The 18702-nt window shown below is 39.8% G+C and overlaps 1 protein-coding gene across 1 annotated transcript in view; it reads right to left on the reverse strand.

The window, feature by feature from the left end:
• Positions 1–1801: 1801 nt before the first annotated feature.
• mau2 (MAU2 sister chromatid cohesion factor) overlaps positions 1802–18702 on the reverse strand; it is a 46472-nt gene continuing 29571 nt past the window's right edge. The window contains exons 14-18 of the mRNA XM_069923236.1: positions 18044–18093; positions 9188–9265; positions 5401–5512; positions 3572–3662; positions 1802–1809 (exon numbers count right to left, since the gene is read on the reverse strand). Coding sequence (XP_069779337.1) covers positions 1802–1809; positions 3572–3662; positions 5401–5512; positions 9188–9265; positions 18044–18093 — 339 coding nt within the window. The remainder of the gene's footprint in view (positions 1810–3571; positions 3663–5400; positions 5513–9187; positions 9266–18043; positions 18094–18702) is intronic.

Below are 18702 nucleotides of genomic sequence, written 5' to 3' on the forward strand. Positions count from 1 at the left end.
TAAACCTGCCCCTTTGTGAACCACAAGCCTGTGCCATCCAATTACAATTAACCCTACATCACAGTACATTTCTGAACGTGGGTAAATTATCAGTGCTTAAGCCGCAATTGACATGAATCTCCCCCATGGGCCTGTACAATGGTTCTTTCTGGTTTCAGACGATTTTGCTAGTTTATAATGTGCCCTGCTTATGGATCTTAGCCAAGGAGTGTAACTGACCAACCTGTAAATGTTGGCTCAAAAAGTGAAAAACAGAATCAGTTAGGAGTTCCAGTGGCTGTTTACGATCTACTGATTACCATCCACATCTGAACTACTTTTAAGCAAGTAGTTCAGCAGTTACTTGGACTGTAGAACAATCGGGGGGGGGGGGGGGTGGTGGGTGCTCCAATTGAAGGAAGCAGTGATACTCGCTTCAAATAAAAGCATACATTACCCAACAGAGGAAGCATTCACCAACTGCTTTGTTTTATTTTAAGGTTTTAAATATTAGGTTGTGTGCTAAACACAGGTTGTGAAGTTAGAGTTGAATACAGCAACCTTATGGTTCATGAATTCTCATGCTGCAGAATCATGCTTTGCACAGAAAAGTGCAAAACACTGATTGGTTGTGAACTGCAAATCTTTACCGACACCAGGAGGAAGCAAGGAGCACCGCAAAAATGGACTTGAAAAATTGAAAATGGTGGAGGAGATGGAAATCATCGTCAGGAGCTGGGAGATGGTGACATTTTCCAGGGTACAGTTTTACAGTCACCAGAAGGACCTTCAGGAGTGCACTTCCAGTTTGGCACAATGAATTCGCAGGAAGGACATGGGTGTGTGGTCCTGGTAGCCATGCTACAGTCAATAAGCTGGAAAAGGGGCAAAAAGTGTTCATAAGGATGTTACTGGGATTGGCAGATGTAACAAGAGAGTGGATAAGCTCAGACTTTCTTCCCTGGTACACAGGAGGCTGAAGGGGTAACCTGAAAGGAGTTTATAAAATCATGAGGGGCCTAGAAAGGGTGAATGGTCATAGACCGTTGGGGAAACAATCAAAACTCAAGGCAGGTGAGAGGAGAAAGATTTAAAAGGGACCAAGAGCAACCTTTTCTGGTGGATCAGTGAAATGAGGTGCCAGAGGAAGTGGAAAAAGGTCATTGAGTCACTGAGGATGGAACAGGCCTTTCAGCCCAACTCCCCATACCAAAACCAAGATGGCATTCTGGACTATGCCCTTTTGCCAGCATTGGTCCATATCCTTTTAAGCCCTTCCCTATCCACTGATCTATCCAAATGTCTCCTGAATGCTCTAATTGTACCCACTTCAAAAGCTTTCTCTGTCAATTAATGACAGAAGTCAGGGGAACATGACCCAGTCCTCATCTAGGATCAATAACTTCAAATTCCTGGGTGTTAACATCTCCAAGGATCTGTCCTGGAACCTCCGTGTCAGTCCAGCAGCTATACATTGTGAGGTGCTTGAGGAGATTCAGAATCTCACTGAAGACTTCTACAGGTGGACCGTGGAGAGCATTCTGGCTGGTCGCATCACTGTCTGGTATAGTGGTACCAACTCTCAGGACAAGAATAAACTCCAGAGGGTTATTAACTCAGCCTGGCGATATCCCAGGCACCAGATTTCACTCCATCGAGGACATCTACAGGAGGCAGGTTCTTAATAAAGCATCATCTACATCTATCCTCAGACCACCACCACCCAGGCTTTGCTTTCTTCACTCTGCTACCATTGGGAAAAAGGTACAGAAGCCTGAAATGAGCCCTCAACAGCACAAGGACAGCTTCTTCCCCTCTGCCATCACATTCCTGAATAATCAAAGAATTAAAGAGACTGCCTTACTTTTCCTGCACCTTTTTAAAAAAGTTTGTTCTTGTAAAAGTGAACATTTACATTACGATGCTGCCACAAAACTGAATTTTATGACTTGGCCTTGACAATAAATTCTGATGGGTACAATAATGACATTTCAACATGTTCAAGGACATGAAAGACTTCACAGAATACACCAGCAAACAGGACTAGATGAGATCAGCCACTCCGTCAGTAAGGACATTGGGCCAAAGGACCTGTTTCCCTGCTATGACTGGCTGCTTCAACATTGATAATTCCTAGTTGTTCAAGAACTGCGTGGGTTGGACACCACAACTGATGCTTCCTCATTTACTCAGATTTCAGATTTATTGTCAGAGTACGAACTTGACATTGTATACAACTCAGATTTTTTCCCCCTGCTGGTGAGGTAGAATTACCTATTATTGGCAGTGCAAAAAAAATCTGTGCACGACGTACACATATAAACAAATAAAGAAATGTAAACAAACTGACTGCAACACAGAGAAAAAAATTGCTTATTGTTGAGGAGTCTGAAGATGGAGGGGTAGAAGCTGTTCCTGAACCTTGTGGAACCAATATCTCTTTCCTGATGGTAGCGTGTTGATGAAGGCTGCTGTTCACTAACAGCAGTGTTCCCTGTACATGTTCTTGATGGTGGGGAGGGTTTTGCCTGTGATGTCCCAGGGTGTGTCCACTACCTTTTACAGGGGTCTCTGCTCAGGAGTATTGGTGTCCCCATACCAGACCATGATCCAGCTGGTCAGCACACTCTACATCACATATCTGTAGAAATGTGTGTGTATTGCGTCCAGTTCTGGTCTCCAAACTTGAGAAAGGACATACTAGCTATAGAGGGTGTGCAGCGCAGATTTACAAGGTTAGTTCCAGGGATGGCAGGGTTGTCATATGCAGCAAGGCTAGAAAAACTGGACTTGTATCCATTGGAGTTTAGAAGGATGAGGGGGGACATGATTGAGGTATACAAAATCATCAGGGGGATAGACAAGGTGAAGTCTGATTACTTGTTCCCAATGATGGGGGAGACGAGGACTAGAGGGCATAGTTTAAGAATACAGGGTAGGCCCTTTAGGACGGAGATGAGAAAGCATTTTTTTACTCAGAGAAGTGTGAATCTGTGGAATGCTCTGCCACAGAGGGTGGTAGAGGCGGATTCGCTGACTATGTTCAAAAGAGAGTTAGATAAGACTCTTGTGGGTAACGGAGTTAAGGGTTATGGGGATAAGGCTGGAAAGGGGTACTGATGGTAATGATCAGCCATGATCTAAAATGGCGTTGCTGGCCCGACGGGCCAAATGGCCTACTCCAGCTCCTATTGTCTATTGATGACCACAGCTGGACTGACCCGCCAGGCTGTGAGAGGGCACATGCTGGGTCTGGAGGCACAAGCAAGTCAGGCCGCTTAAGAGCTTATTTTCCATGAAGCAAGTCAATAATAATCCCTCTATTTCCTGCTACTTCTAAGTATCAATACTAAGTTTCATGAATTAACTCTATTTCCACAGCAAGTGCAGTGGGATTTGAACTCACTTCGATAGTCAAGATGTCTGCATGACTGGTCAAAATATAGTCACCTTGATAAACACACTACAGGAAGAGAAAGGGACTGATAACAACTGAAACCTTGCCTTTATTTCTGCCAAATCATATACTGCAATCCATCTTACCAAAGCCCAAACTCCTGTTACCACAAAAGAAGAACCCTTGCTCACTTACCCCTCAGCAATGCTGATGACCATAGCTGGACTGACATGTCTGGGATCTTGCTAGCCAGTTGCATAGCTGGTACCACCATGTTATTACTCTCCTACAAATAGAAACAATTAGTTTGTAAAATTTAACAAAGGTTTACCAGTGTTCTGGAGAAAGGCCCTAAAAAAAAGTAAACAAATGTTGTGCATAATATATTAGACAATAAATTAATCTTGAATCTGACCCATTAAAACTCTACAGGATGCTGCTTAAATTGCTAATCGTCAACAGTATTTTCTGAATATATACTGATGAATATTGATAATTTGACAGATCTGGTAAAAACTGACACAATAGATTATGACACATACAAAAATGAAAAACGTTGGAAACACTTTGAAGGTCAGACTGGCAAAATAAAGAACCATCCTGACAAAGCATCTTCAACCAGAAACGTTAACCTTTTTTCTTTCGTACATACTACCTCACTTGCTGAAATATTTCTGCTGCTTTGTTTTTGATTCAGATTTCTAAGATTCACAGATTTTTTAAAATCTCCTCAATACAAATGGAGTCCTGGAACCTCTCTTCACACTAAATGTCTTTGTGCCTTAGTTTTTAAGGTATAATCTTGCATTGATAATAGCAGTCATTGCAAACTCACCACATCCTATGGTAGTTTGCAAGTATTTCCTTCTGATAAAGGAGGAAGCAACTCACCCTGTCAAATCATATCCAGTTTTCAGAACAATCCCCACCCATTTCCCAGTAACCCATAATCTCTTGCATGCCAATTTTCACTCCCCACCCAGCGACATTAAATACAGAAGCCAATGAAGCTGTCATCCATATCTGAGATGTTGGAGGAAACTGGAGTACTTAGGGGATACCCACCTCATCACAGGAAGAAGGTGCAAATCCCACAAGGACAACACCCAAGGTTGTTGACTTCTGAGGAAGTAGCTCTGCCCTGATGAGTGACTGGGCTGCCCTATGAAGTACTGAAGGGAGCCCCACACACTGCTATCGCATTGCATAAGTTAATCTACTTCTGACGGTAGACACAGAAGTGCAGGAGAAACTTGACAGGATGTGCAGCATCCATGGAAAGTAAAAGGCAGCCCTGAGGAAGGGCCAAGGCCAGAAACAATAATTGTTTTTTACTCCCGATGGACGCTTCGTGACCTGCTGAGTTCCTCTAGCACTTTTGTGGAGTGCACTAGACCCCAGCATCTGCAGATTTCTTGTTTATCTCTACTTTTAGTGACGTTGTTTGAGAGAAAGATATTGATCAGGACTTCAGTGACTCTCCTTCAAAATAGTGCAACAGGATCTGCTACATCCATCGGCTGAAGAGCACTTGAACTAGCATCAAAGGCAGCCACTTTGAGGTTCAACATGAATCCATAACTCCACTTTATAGCTAAAATCAAAACTCAAAAGGAACTGTGTGGCTCAAACAGCAAATGCACAACTTCCACATGGGGTACACACAACAGCAAAGGCTACCATTTCAATCAGTTTTGATTTACACTAACCCCAAATCAAAATGGCAACACACCAAATTAAGCTTTGCACCATATTTCTGTTCATGTGACAATAAACAACTACTAAAATACGTGAGGCCAAGCTTTTGCACGATGACTGTCACTTTGCCAGGACCCTAACCCATGAACCAATACAACAACTTTGTACAGTGACCCAGTTTGCAAGCACAGGTCGGTATTATTTCCAGATAGAAAGATTCAACTCTTTTAAAAGAAAATAAGACCACAATATACATCTGTATTATGTGTACAAAGTTGTTTTTGATGCTCAATAAACATATTTTCTTAAAAAAAAATTCAACTCACCCGATGGTTTCCTAGGGCATAGAATATGTGACCCAGTAACACTAAAGAGCAAGCTGTTAACCGATTCAAATCTTCTGCATTCGACATTTTTAGAGTCTCCCGTAAAAATCTCCTGAAAGGCAAAAGAAAGGTTGATCACCTGAGAAAAATTCAGGTGAGGGGTAAAAAACACAAGGATCAGCTGTTAATTCATTGACTGAGGCCAAGACCCCTGTGGGGAGTGCATACTACAGCCAGACACATTCTTCTGTCCTGCTCCAGGTCAGGCTATTCTGCCATTTGGGAATAGGATGGCTGATTGAGTACTCCACTCTCTGAGTCCCCAACAACCCATTAATCACAGCCTTGAATACGCTGTTCAACTGAAATTCTGCACCCCAAGATCTAACGCAATGAGCCCCTTATCTAGAGACAAGACTTTCCAGGCAGCGGAATTCTCCATCAAATTCTCCATGAAGTTCAAAGAATTTCTCTCTTCTTGTGAATATGCATACTTCCGTGCCACGTCTGGTATCTGGACAACCAGCTGTGTTACGTGAAATAAAGGGAAAATTAGACATTTTTCACTGCCCCATTGAAATGAACATCTTGCAGTAATCACCACACGCAATGTATTTCCACCAAACCAATGGCTCATCGATGAATGGGACTGTAGGGGCGGCCAGGTTCACTCATCGGGGCCAACCAGTGGCCCGGAACATAAAATGCAGAACACATCAGCCACATTCGAAATCAACCATTCTCAACCTTTTTTGGCAATGGCACCTCATGGACTCTGCTCAAACTTTATGCACCTCCTTCCCTGTGAAACAATATATTAAGATTTCAGTCCGTGGAATCCCCCGTTTTATGTGCCGAGGACCCCAGAGGAGTCGTACCTCCAACCACCGCCCCCGCCCCCCCCCCCCCCCCCACAATTGAGAATGGCTGTTCTAAATGAATGTTTGAACAAGATGCAAGGTGCAGTGACTGCCTCCTGCCCCTTCGTAATAACATGCAAAAGGATAGGTTGTCTGAAAAACATTAAAACAGCAAGCCTGTGGTCTGCACAGACTTTCAGGACAATGAGATAGAGAACAAAACAGTACAGAGGCAGCTTATTGAGTTGCTGCCCCACAGCTCTAGCAATGTGGGTTTAATTGTGACCACCAGTGCTGCCTATATGGAATTTACATGATTCAATGGATTTTCTCCAGGTGTTCCAATTCCAACCTATCCACCACCTCACCTTAAGACAGTGGTTAGTCACTGTGAACTGCCACAAGCGTGTAGGTGAGTGGTAGAATCTGGAACAAGTGGATGGGCATGTGGGTTACAGGAGAAATTAGGGAGAAAATGAGATTGTTCTGTGAGCTGGCATCTCATTGGACTGAAATGGCCTCTTCCTGTCTTGGGAGATTTGAAAAATTAATACAGTGCTTTTAAACACTGTAAATGATCTTTTCAGTTCAATAACGCATTCTGCAAGTTAAGACCTAGGCATCCACTTGCCTGGTGCGGGAAGGTGGGATTTCTCCAGTTAGAAGTACCAGCTAAACAATTCCCATCCTTGTGTTAGAAATCCTTCACGGTCACAACTCCAGCATGTCTCCAAAGATGCCCTCAGACAAAACAACAATTTAATCCCCTCCACTACTGGAGTTCTGCCATCCATTCCTGGAACCCGAGCTCTGGGGTCACACAGAAAATGCAGGGTATTCGGCTCTTTGAGCCTGTTCCATCATTTAACAAGATCCTGTCTGATTTTATTTATTTTTTTCATCAACATGTATTTGTAAGTTATATATTATTGTGATTTATGATTTTATTAATTGTCATATTATGTGTTGATTTTAAATAAAATATTCCAAAAAAAAGATCCTAGCTGATCATGTGTCTTCAATGCCCTCTTCCCATTTTCTCTCCAAACACCTTCATCCTTATAGCCAATGAAGATAGATCCAACACCATTTTGAATATATCAAATGAACTGGCCTTTCTGTGGTAAGGAGTTCACAGGTCACAACTATGACTGAAAAGTTTCTCCTCATCTGAATGGCTTCCGCCTTTTCCTTCGACAGCGATCCCTCATTCTGGACTTCCCCAACATCAGGAATATTTTTCCTGTATCTAACCTATCTAGTCCTACTTAAAGACTATTCTTTTGACCCAATAATTTGCCATCTCCTTTAAAAGTTTATGATGTGGTAAAGTAATCTAATTTGGTTGGATGCCCACCACCATGAACCATTGGTGAAGCAGGAAAGTTTAGGGGGAGGTCAGGGCTAGGTTTTTTTAAAATAAACAGAGTTGTGGGTGCCTGGAATGCACTGCCAGGGTGGTGGTGGTGGTGGAGGCTGGAACAATTAGACCATTTAAGAGATTCTTTGACAGGCACATGGATGAAAGAAAAATAAAGGGTGATGAGGTATGGAAGTTTAGATTTTTGGGGTAAGTTTATATGGGTTAGCACAACTGTGATGTTCTCCCATTTTCTAGTTCATTTTATTGTGCGGGACTGTCCCCTTACGAAAACAGATTTAACAACCTGCCTGCAGGTTTTGGAAGTGATTGTGAACCAAAGGCAGACTTCGAAGACAACATGTTCCAAAAGGTTGATACATTTGCAGTGAAGGGGAGCAGCCCTGGAGAAGCCAGAGGCAGACCATTTGACCATCTTCTTGAAAAGACAGAACACATTTTGTTCAAGGGGGCTATTTTAAGAAGGCAGCACAAGGGAACATCTCTTTGACCTTTGTGGTATTGAAAAACCCACTTGGCCTCTGTAAAAGAGAGAATTGTCAGATTTCCTCCTTTTCCTAACAAAGGAATGAGAGACCACTTCTACTGACCCATGAAAGAGGTTTTTAAAGTTGCAGAAGAAACACTGCACTCTACTGATGCTTGAAATGGATTTTAATTGCAAAAGAAGGCACTCGTCTACAAAGCACATTTCTCTAAAGCACCTCAACCAGGGTGTCGTGAGTAATCAACATTCTGTCACTTCCGGTCTCTTTCACCCATTTCAGGGACTGCTAACTTCATCTAAGGCCCACACGCCTCAACCATCAAAAACCTGCATGTCACGCCCACATGTCATCAAGGAATTTCTGAACTTGAACTTGAAACTGCCATCCCAGAATTGAGCCTTGAGGTATTCCACATACATACATCAATATATTCGTGCATAGTTAGTTTAAATTTGATAGTTGTATGTACATTTAGTTAAGTCTAGATAAGTTAGTTAAATTAAGAGTAGGTGTTGTATAATTGTTTATTAATAATTTAAAATATAATTTTAAATATAACACCATCTGGGCTAATCTTTATCGCTGTAGATAGCACAACATTGTGGTCTGTTGGGCCTGTACGGTGGTGTAATGTTCTATAAACGCAAACTGGCAGGTAGCGAGGCTGGACCTTGCACTGAAGGCTTCATAGGCAGTACAAGCTGAATGACTTCTACAAAGGCATTGACAAATGGCAACACAGGGACAAGTAGCAGAAGATTGTGAGGGGCTGTTAGCAAGCCCCTACGAAAGGCAGTATTTTGTAGGAGAATAAAGAATAAATCAGACTTTTCAAAGTTAATTTAACACAAAAGCATGAATAGCTTCAATGATCCTAAAAGACACATTATTACAAAATTAGTAAAATTTGTTCCATTTAGAGTCAGACAATGAACTGTTTCTAGAATCTAGGGTGAAAGGCACTTCTGTGAAAACAAAGTAAGAAACCCAACCATTCATAAAAATATTCCTCAGAGCCAAGGCTGTCAAGCTGCCACCGTGGAAAGCCAAATACTCACTTTGCTTCATTGTACCTTCCTTGAAAGAAGGAGAGGAGGCCCCGGATGTAGAAGGCAGCTGCTCGGAGACAGTGAGAACTGGATGTAGAAAAGACACAGAACATTAATTCAAGCATCAACACGAGTATTTGACAAGCACAAATAAAAGGAGCCAAAAATATACCCCATCCCCCTTCCTCGTGAAGCACTTTGCAATTTAGTAATCATATCTTCTGGCAACCAAGGTTGCTGCCAAATTACATATTACTTATTCCTCTGTTTGATTCATACGGACATTTCCATGCAGACAATGGCTGCTCCACTGCAGTGGCAGAGCACAGGAAGTCACGTGCAGTCAGCAGCTGAAGGTTGGGGATCAAGCATTGGTACACAGCCTACAGACCGTCAACCTTCAGGAACCAGCTGGCATGCTGTCAGTTTCTGAGCACAGAGACACCGGATCAGTATGAAAAAAAATTAATTGTAACTGAGCCTGCCGAGCTCAAGGTGGATCATGCAGACTTTACTGGTGACATCTTCAATGTACAACAGTTAGCAAGTTAAATGACATTTGCTCCCTCGCTTACATACAAACAAGAGCAAAGTTTTGCTGCAGTCCATCAAGAATCAACTACTGAAAATGCCAAGACGGACCTTGAGTTAGACCCTAAACTGGGGGAAGACAGGTTTTTATTGTGAGAGACGAGACCTGTGAGGGACTGGGAGCAGCTGCAGAGGAAAACAACATCTGACAAGTGGTAGATATTTTAAAGGAAGATAGTAATGGTTCGGTTTGCATGTCCCTGAAAGAGTAACAGGCAAAGATGGCACTTTTAAGGAACCTTGCTGATGAAAGATATTGAAGGTTTGATCAGAGAAAAAGGAGAACCACATAGGATTATAGGATTTTTTTTAAATCAAATGAGCCACTTTTTTTTTATTTTTATTTTTTTTATTTTTCACACCATAAATCACAATAGCCATGATATACACTTTTTCTTTTCCACACATTTACAGTGACTTTTTCTCCCTCCCCCCTCCCTCCACCCAAGCCACCCCCCCACCCCCCCACTCTCATCCATTTTAGGTATACAATTTAGGTTGCATTAATTCAGTTAGACAATGTTGTCATTCAACAGAAATACACCAGAAATTCTACTGAGTCCATTTTTTTCTTCTCTTCTCCTTCCATCAACTTAGGTAATGTTTGTTCCCGGTAGGTTTTCGCTATTGTATTTAATGTAAGGCTCCCATACTTGTTCGAATATTTCAATATTATTTCTTAAACTATATGTTATTTTTTCTAATGGAATACATTTATTCATTTCTATATACCATTGTTGTATTTTCAAATTATCTTCCAATTTCCAGGTTGACATAATACTTTTTTTGCTACGGCTAGGGCTATCTTGACAAATCTTTTTTGTGCATCTTCCAAGTCAATTCCAAATTCTTTATTTTTTATGTTACTTAGGAGAAAGATCTCTGGATTCTTTGGTATATTGTTTTCTGTTATTTTATTTAATATCTGATTGAGATCATCCCAAAATTTTTCTACTCTCTCACATGTCCAGATTGCATGAATTGTTGTTCCCCTTTCTTTTTTACATCGAAAACATCTATCAGATACTGTTGGGTCCCATTTATTTAACTTTTGCGGTGTAATGTATAGTCTGTGTAACCAATTATATTGTATCATACGCAGCCTCGTATTTATTGTATTTCTCATCGTTCCAGAACATAATTTCTCCCATGTTTCCTTTTTTATCTTTATATTTAAATCTTGTTCCCATTTTTGTTTAGTTTTACCATTTGTTTCCTCATTCTCCTTTTCTTGCAGTTTAATATACATATTTTTTATAAATCTTTTGATTAACATTGTATCTGTAATCACATATTCAAGGTTACTTCCCTCTGGTAAACTCAAGTTGTTTCCTAATTTATCTTTCAAGTAGGATCTCAGTTGGTAATATGCCAGCGCTGTATCTCCAGTTATATTGTACTTATCTCTCATTTGTTCAAAGGATAAGAATCTACTTCCTGAAAAACAATTTTCTATTCTTTTAATCCCTTTTTTTTCCCATTTTCTAAAGGCAAGGTTGTCTATTGTAAAAGGGAGTAGCTTATTTTGCGTCAATATTAGTTTTGGTATTTGGTAATTTATTTTATTTCTTTCTACATGAATCTTCTTCCATATATTGAGGAGATGGTGTAATACTGGAGAAGTTCTATGTTGTACCAATTTTTCGTCCCATTTATATAATATGTGTTCAGGTATCTTTTCCCCTATTTTATCTAATTCTAGTCTCGTCCAGTCTGGTTTTTCCCTTGTTTGATAAAAATCTGATAGGTACCTTAATTGTGCGGCTCTATAATAATTTTTGAAGTTTGGCAATTGTAAGCCTCCTTGTTTATACCATTCTGTTAATTTATCTAGTGCTATCCTCGGTTTCCCCCCTCTCCATAAAAATCTCCTTATTATTTTCTTTAACTCTTTGAAGAATTTTTCTGTCAGTTGTATTGGCAATGCCTGAAATAAGTATAGTATCCTTGGAAAAATGTTCATTTTAATACAGTTTATCCTTCCTATCAGTGTTAGTGGTAGCTCTTTCCAATGCTCTAAATCGTCCTGTAATTTTTTCATTAGTGGATTGTAATTGAGTTTATATAATTGGCCTAGATTTTTGTTTATTTGCACACCTAGGTATCTTATTGCCTGCGTTTGCCATCTGAATGGGGATTCCTCCTTAAATTTTGAGAAATCCGCGTTATTCATAGGCATTGCTTCACTTTTATTTACGTTTATCTTGTATCCCGACACTTCTCCATATTCCTTCAATTTCTTATATAGTTCTTTTATTGATAGTTCTGGTTCTGTTAAGTACACTATCACATCATCCGCAAACAGACTGATTTTATATTCCCTGTCTTTTATTTTTATTCCTTTTATATTATTATCTCTTCTTATCGATTCTGCTAGTGGTTCTATAGCTAGCGCAAACAATAATGGTGATAGTGGGCATCCCTGCCGCGTTGACCTGCTTAAGTTAAATTGCTTTGATACATGTCCATTTACTGTCACTTTCGCTAACGGTCCCTTATATAATGCTTTAATCCAATTAATATACTTCTCCGGTAAACTGAATTTTTGCAATACTTTGAACAAGTAATTCCATTCTACTCTGTCGAAGGCCTTTTCTGCGTCTAAAGCAACTGCTACTGCCGGTGCTTTATTTCCTTCTACTGCATGAATTAAGTTAATAAATTTACAAATATTGTCTGTTGTGCGTCTTTTTTTGATAAATCCAGTTTGGTCTAAATTTACCATTTTCGGTACCTGTTCTGCTAATCTGTTCGCTAATAGTTTAGCTATTATCTTATAATCTGTGTTTAGCAGAGATATTGGTCTATATGACGCTGGTGAGAGTGGATCTTTCCCTTGTTTTAGTATCACTGTAATTATTGCTGTTTTACATGAATCTGGTAAGTTTTGTGTCTCATCAATCTGGTTGATTACATCCAGGAGGGGCGGTATTATTAGGTCTTTAAATGTTTTGTAGAATTCTATTGGGAGTCCATCCTCTCCTGGTGTCTTATTATTTGGTAATTTTTTTATTATCTCTTGTATTTCTACTGTTCCAAATGTTTCTGTTAATTTATTTTGTTCCTCTATTTGTAGTTTTGGTAGTTCAATTTTAGTCAAAAATTCATCTATTTTCCCTTCTTTCCCTTCGTTTTCGGTTCGGTATAATTGTTCATAGAATTCTCTGAAGTTTTCCTTAATTTCTTTTGGATTATATGTAATTTGTTTGTCTTTTTTCCTTGTTGCCAATACCATTTTCTTAGTTTGCTCTGTCTTAAGCTGCCATGCTAAGATTTTGTGTGTTTTTTCACCTAGTTCATAATATTTCTGTTTTGTCTTCATTATATTCTTCTCCACCTTATATGTTTGTAATGTTTCATATTTTATTTTTTTATCCGCCAATTCTCTTCTTTTGGTTGTATCTTCCTTTATTGCTAATTTTTTTTCTATGTTTATTATTTCCCTTTCCAACTGCTCTGTTTCCTGGTTATAGTCCTTCTTCATCTTGGTTGCATAACTTATTATTTGCCCTCTAATGAATGCTTTCATTGCGTCCCATAGTATAAACTTATCTTCCACTGATTCCGTATTTACTTCAAAGTACATTTTTAATTGTTTTTCAATAAATTCTCTAAAATCCTGTCTTTTAAGTAGCATGGGGTTTAATCTCCATCTATACATTCTTGGAGGGATGTCCTCTAGCTCTATTGCCAATAACAGGGGTGAGTGGTCCGATAATAGTCTAGCTTTATATTCCGTTTTCCTAACTCTCCCTTGAGTGTGGGCTGATAACAGGAATAGGTCTATCCTTGAGTATGTTTTATGACTAGTCGAGTAGTATGAGTATTCCTTTTCTTTTGGGTTTTGTTTCCTCCATATGTCCACAAGTTTCATTTCTTGCATTGATTTAATTATAAATTTGGTTACTTTGTTCTTCCTGTTAATTTTTTTCCCCATTTTATCCATATTTGGATCCAAATTCAGATTGAAATCCCCTCCTATTAGTATGTTCCCTTGCGTATTAGCTACCTTCAAAAAGATATCTTGCATAAACTTTTGATCTTCTTCGTTAGGTGAATATATATTAAGTAGATTCCAAAGCTCTGAATATATCTGACATTTTATCATAACATATCTCCCTGCTGGATCTATTATTTCCTCTTCTATTTTAAATGGCACATTTTTGCTAATTAATATAGCCACTCCTCTTGCTTTTGAATTATACGATGCTGCTGTTACATGTCCTACCCAATCTCTCTTTAATTTCTTGTGCTCCAATTCAGTTAAGTGTGTTTCTTGGACAAATGCTATATCTATTTTTTCCTTTTTCAGTAAATTTAGTAGTTTCTTCCTTTTAATTTGGTTATGTATTCCATTAATATTTAGAGTCATATAGTTCAGCGTAGCCATTTTATATTTTGTTTATCTTCTCTTTCCGTTTTTCCATCATTACCTTTCCTCCTTTTCCATTTCTGTTTTCTTATTTTCAACTCTTTACCAGACAACATTCCTACAACATCCAACATTTTCCTTATTCTCCTATTTCTATCTTCTTTATCCCCAATCTCCCCTTCCCCTCCTGAGTTGCCCTTTATCCCTTGTCGGACAACCACATCTCCCCTCTCCATTTGGATTTGCGAATCCACTCGCAAGCGTCAACTGATTTTGCAGTGACCGCTCTTTTCCCCCACCCAGCCCCCCCCAGAAAAGATTTCGCTTTTTATATGTCACAAAGGTCACTCTTATAATTCCCTCCTTATTCTCTCTATTCCATTACCTTCTCTTATTAATTCTTGTCTATACTCTCTATGTTTTCCTCTAATTACAGATACTTTCACATATGCCCATTGTCTCTATTCACTCTTATACCTCTTTACCCGCATACATATCAATCGTGGTCATTTTTACCCTCCTTACCCTTCTTCATCCCTCAGTCTATTTTTGTCTTTACCCACATACATATCAATCGTGATAATTTTTGCTCTCATTACCCGTCTTCATCCCTCAGTCTATTTTTGTAATTGTTCTGCAAATTTTCGTGCTTCTTCTGGATCCGAGAATAGTCTGTTTTGTTGTCCTGGAATAAATATTTTCAATACCGCAGGATGCTTCAGTGTAAATTTATATCCTTTCTTCCATAAAATCGCTTTTGCTGTATTGAACTCTTTTCTCTTCTTTAGGAGTTCAAAGCTTATATCTGGATAAATGAAGATTTTTTGCCCTTTATACTCCAGTGGTTTGTTGCCCTCTCTTACTTTTTCCATTGTCTTCTCCAGTACCTTTTCTCTTGTAGTATATCTTAGGAATTTTACTACAATAGATCTTGGTTTTTGTTGTGGTTGTGGTTTAGGGGCCAATGCTCTATGTGCCCTTTCTATTTCCATTTCTTGCTGTAGTTCTGGACATCCTAGGGCCTTAGGGATCCATTCTTTTATAAACTCCCTCATATTCTTGCCTTCTTCATCTTCCTTAAGGCCCACTATCTTTATGTTATTTCTTCTGTTATAATTTTCCATTATATCTATTTTTTGGGCTAGTAATTCTTGTGTCTCTTTAGTTTTTTTATTAGATTCCTCCAATTTCTTTTTTAAGTCTTCTACCTCCATTTCTGCTGCTATTGCCCGTTCTTCCATCTTGTCCATTTTTTTCCCCATTTCTGTTAAGGTCATATCCATTTTATTTATTTTCTCTTCTGTGTTGTTTATTCTTCTTCTTAAATCATTGAATTCCTGTGTTTGCCTTTCTTTAAATGACTCCATGTATCCTCTAACAAGAGCAAGTATATCCTTTACCTTGCCTTTCCCTTTATCTATTTCACTGTACTCTTCCTCTTCTTCTTCCTCTGGGTTGACCATCTGTTGTTTCTTTGCTGCCCTTTCCTCCTCTTCTTTCTTGTTTCCATTGTCTTCTGTGGTCTCTTCTTGCTGCAGGTGTTCTGCAGCTGTCGTTGCCGGCTGTGGAGATCGACTCCCCAGCTGGTCCCCCCTCCCGTCGGTGTGTTTTTTTGCATGCGCGGTTGCGCACTTTTACTCGGCTCTGTGAGCCATTGTTGTAGTTCTTTTTCTACCGACCTGAGGTAGTGGGGCCCTCTCTCCACAGCGGGCCTCTTCGGACAGGTAAGGCCTTCACCTTTTTCCTCCGTTGTCTTCTCTTCCTCTCTTCTTTCCGTTGATTTTGATTTTTCTCCTTTTGTCTCCATCTTCTTTCCACCTTTATACTCACTTTTCTTTAACTTGTATTTCTGTGCCTTTGTGTTTTCTCTTGTTTTTCCCGACTTTTCTGGAGAGGGCTGGAGTTCACCGTCCGGCCACTACTCCATCACGTGACTCCTCCCAATCAAATGAGCCACTTGATGTTTTATAGGGCAGTAAGAGAAAACAAAAAAGAAATTACAATGGCAAAAGGAATTCTGGAGAATCAGGAAACGTGTTTATTAGAAGCAAAAGGGTAGCTAATGAAGGGATAGAAGCCCCTGAGGCATCATAGAAATTACCTGCACGATATGTCAGAGGATACAAAGAAGACCCAATGTGAATATTTCTCCAGTATTCACCCGGAAAAGATCGTAGAGAATGGTGAGTCAAGGGAGGGTGACATTGAGATTCAGGACCACAGGTTTATCAGGAAAGAGAAAGTGCTAGAAAGTTTTATGCACATCAGAGTAGATAAACCCCCAGGATCTATCCCAGGATGCCAAGGGAAGCAAGGGAGGAGAATGCTGGGGCTTTGAGACTTTTGTATTTTTGTTATCCACAAATGAGGTACCAAAAGACTGGTAGATAGCAAAGGTCATCCCCTTGTACAGAGGGCAGGATACACAAGCAGAAACTGTTAAAAATGCTAAGAGAGGGGATTTATGTCTATTTTCAAAAGCAAGGACTAATTAGGGAAAGTCATCATGGTTTTGTGTGGGGGGAGATCATGTTCACGTTGGATAGACTTGGAGTACTGTGTGCAGATCTGTCACCACCTAGAGGAAGGAAGTGGGAATTGAGAGCGTGCAGGAGTGCCTGGAATAGAAGGTTGCAGTTATTAAGAGAGATTGGATGAGTTTTATTCCAAGTGAAGCATTGAGGAGGCCAACAGGTGACCTTTTGGAGGTTTATAGGGGAGCACAAATAAGATCTTTTTTTCCCCCCAGGGCTGGGAAGTTGAGAATCAGACAGTGCAAGTTTAAGGTGAGGTGGGAGAAATTTTAAGGTGATCTGAGGGGTGAGGAATCCCCCCCCCCCCCCCAACACAGAGGACAATGAATATCTGGAATGAAATGGCAGGAGAGGGTGGAGCCAGATACAGTTACAATGAATGAAAGACATTTGAACAGCTAACTCGACAAGAGAGGTGTGGGAAGCACAGACCTGATGCAGACCAATAGGATGAGAATAGGTAGGCATCCGATGCGCTCTAGTATTTGCGTATTTTACAAACCAGCCCCCCCCCCCCCCACAGGTTATATGCATGAGTGTGCTATACAAGAATTTTTTTACATGTTGAAACAATGCGCACAGTGGATGTGGGAAAGTCAAACCAGCAATTTATAGTGAGCGTGGGAATGTTATAGCAAGCTTGAGAATAATCATGGCAACGAACGAATGCACACAATTTAAAGTGGCTGTGAAGACAGGCCGGAAATTTATAGTGGGAATGTTATAGCGAGCATGAGAATGTAATAGTGGCAAGGAAAGAACATGCACAATTTATAGAGGGAAATTTTGATCTTGGGAATATCTCCATGGTATTCCTAGAAACAGGACCTTCTGGCTTGGCCACTGCATCATATCAATGTCAACTCCCTTGAGGGAGGAAATTAACATATCAAGTGACTCTGATTTGAGACACAAGGATTAAAATCCTGCTCAACTCTGAAGCCTGCCTTCAATTTATTTAATTGGTTCCTCTCCAAAACTTATTAATGTGTTGCAGCAGGATATCATCTATATGATGGGTGATTGACACTTCTGGGGGAAATTGATTGTGCGTCTATTGCCAGAGATTAACTGTGGCAGATACTGGTATGTGCTTTGTCTCATGCCCTATTTAAATGCAAATTGCTTTTGTAATCAGAATTTAGAATGTGCATGTTATATGCGTGTACACATTATATAAAAATACTTTTATACAGATTATGATTTTGAACATGTTATATGTGTGTGCAAGTTATATGATTGAATATACAGTACATTGCAAAACACCAACTTCAAGTCCAGTTCCTTTATACCAGTTAACTCTTCTCTCTGATGATCAATTGGAATTTATTTGTACAAGTGAACAGCAGAAACTGATGCTTCACTTACCTGACTGGGAAGTTGTGATCTGGGTTTATTCTTTCCAGCAGATTGTACAGCTACAATGAATAGGAAACTTTGTAAGCAGAATAATTAACCTGAAGTATTGCAAGAATACAATGCTACTCAAAACGGAAATGTAATGGGATACAAATTTGGATTTCAAAGGGCGTGGACCAAAAGCAGGTGAAATGGAGTCATGGTACAGATCAATCAGGATCTAACTGAACAATGGGATTGATTGATGTTTATTTGGACACTCAACTATACGAGAGGCTGACACACGACCAGAATGCTGCAACTAAAATTTAGATTTATTCAGTGCACTTCATATCTCAGAACTATCTCAAATGATCTGCAGGACCAGGAATTGCTGGGATTAATTTACAACATAACGATTAAGGCCTCGGTTGTCAATTTTTCTATTGAACTTATTGAACTTATCAGCATCCACGTTCTGTAGCTAAACACATAAGTGCAGGGTGAGTGCCACCAAATAGCACAGCAAATTAAAACCATGGATGATATCAGCAGAGAGGTCTCCAAATCACATTAATACTCGTAATGTACAGGCAAAACCATTGGCTTCAAAAGGCAAGGCATCAATTTGCACTGCCACATAAACTCACTAATCCATTTATTTGTATATTCCTGCCTTCACTCTATTC

Source organism: Narcine bancroftii, chromosome 3, assembly GCF_036971445.1.
Source record: "Narcine bancroftii isolate sNarBan1 chromosome 3, sNarBan1.hap1, whole genome shotgun sequence".
In the NCBI taxonomy this organism is placed as follows: Eukaryota; Metazoa; Chordata; class Chondrichthyes; order Torpediniformes; family Narcinidae; genus Narcine; species Narcine bancroftii.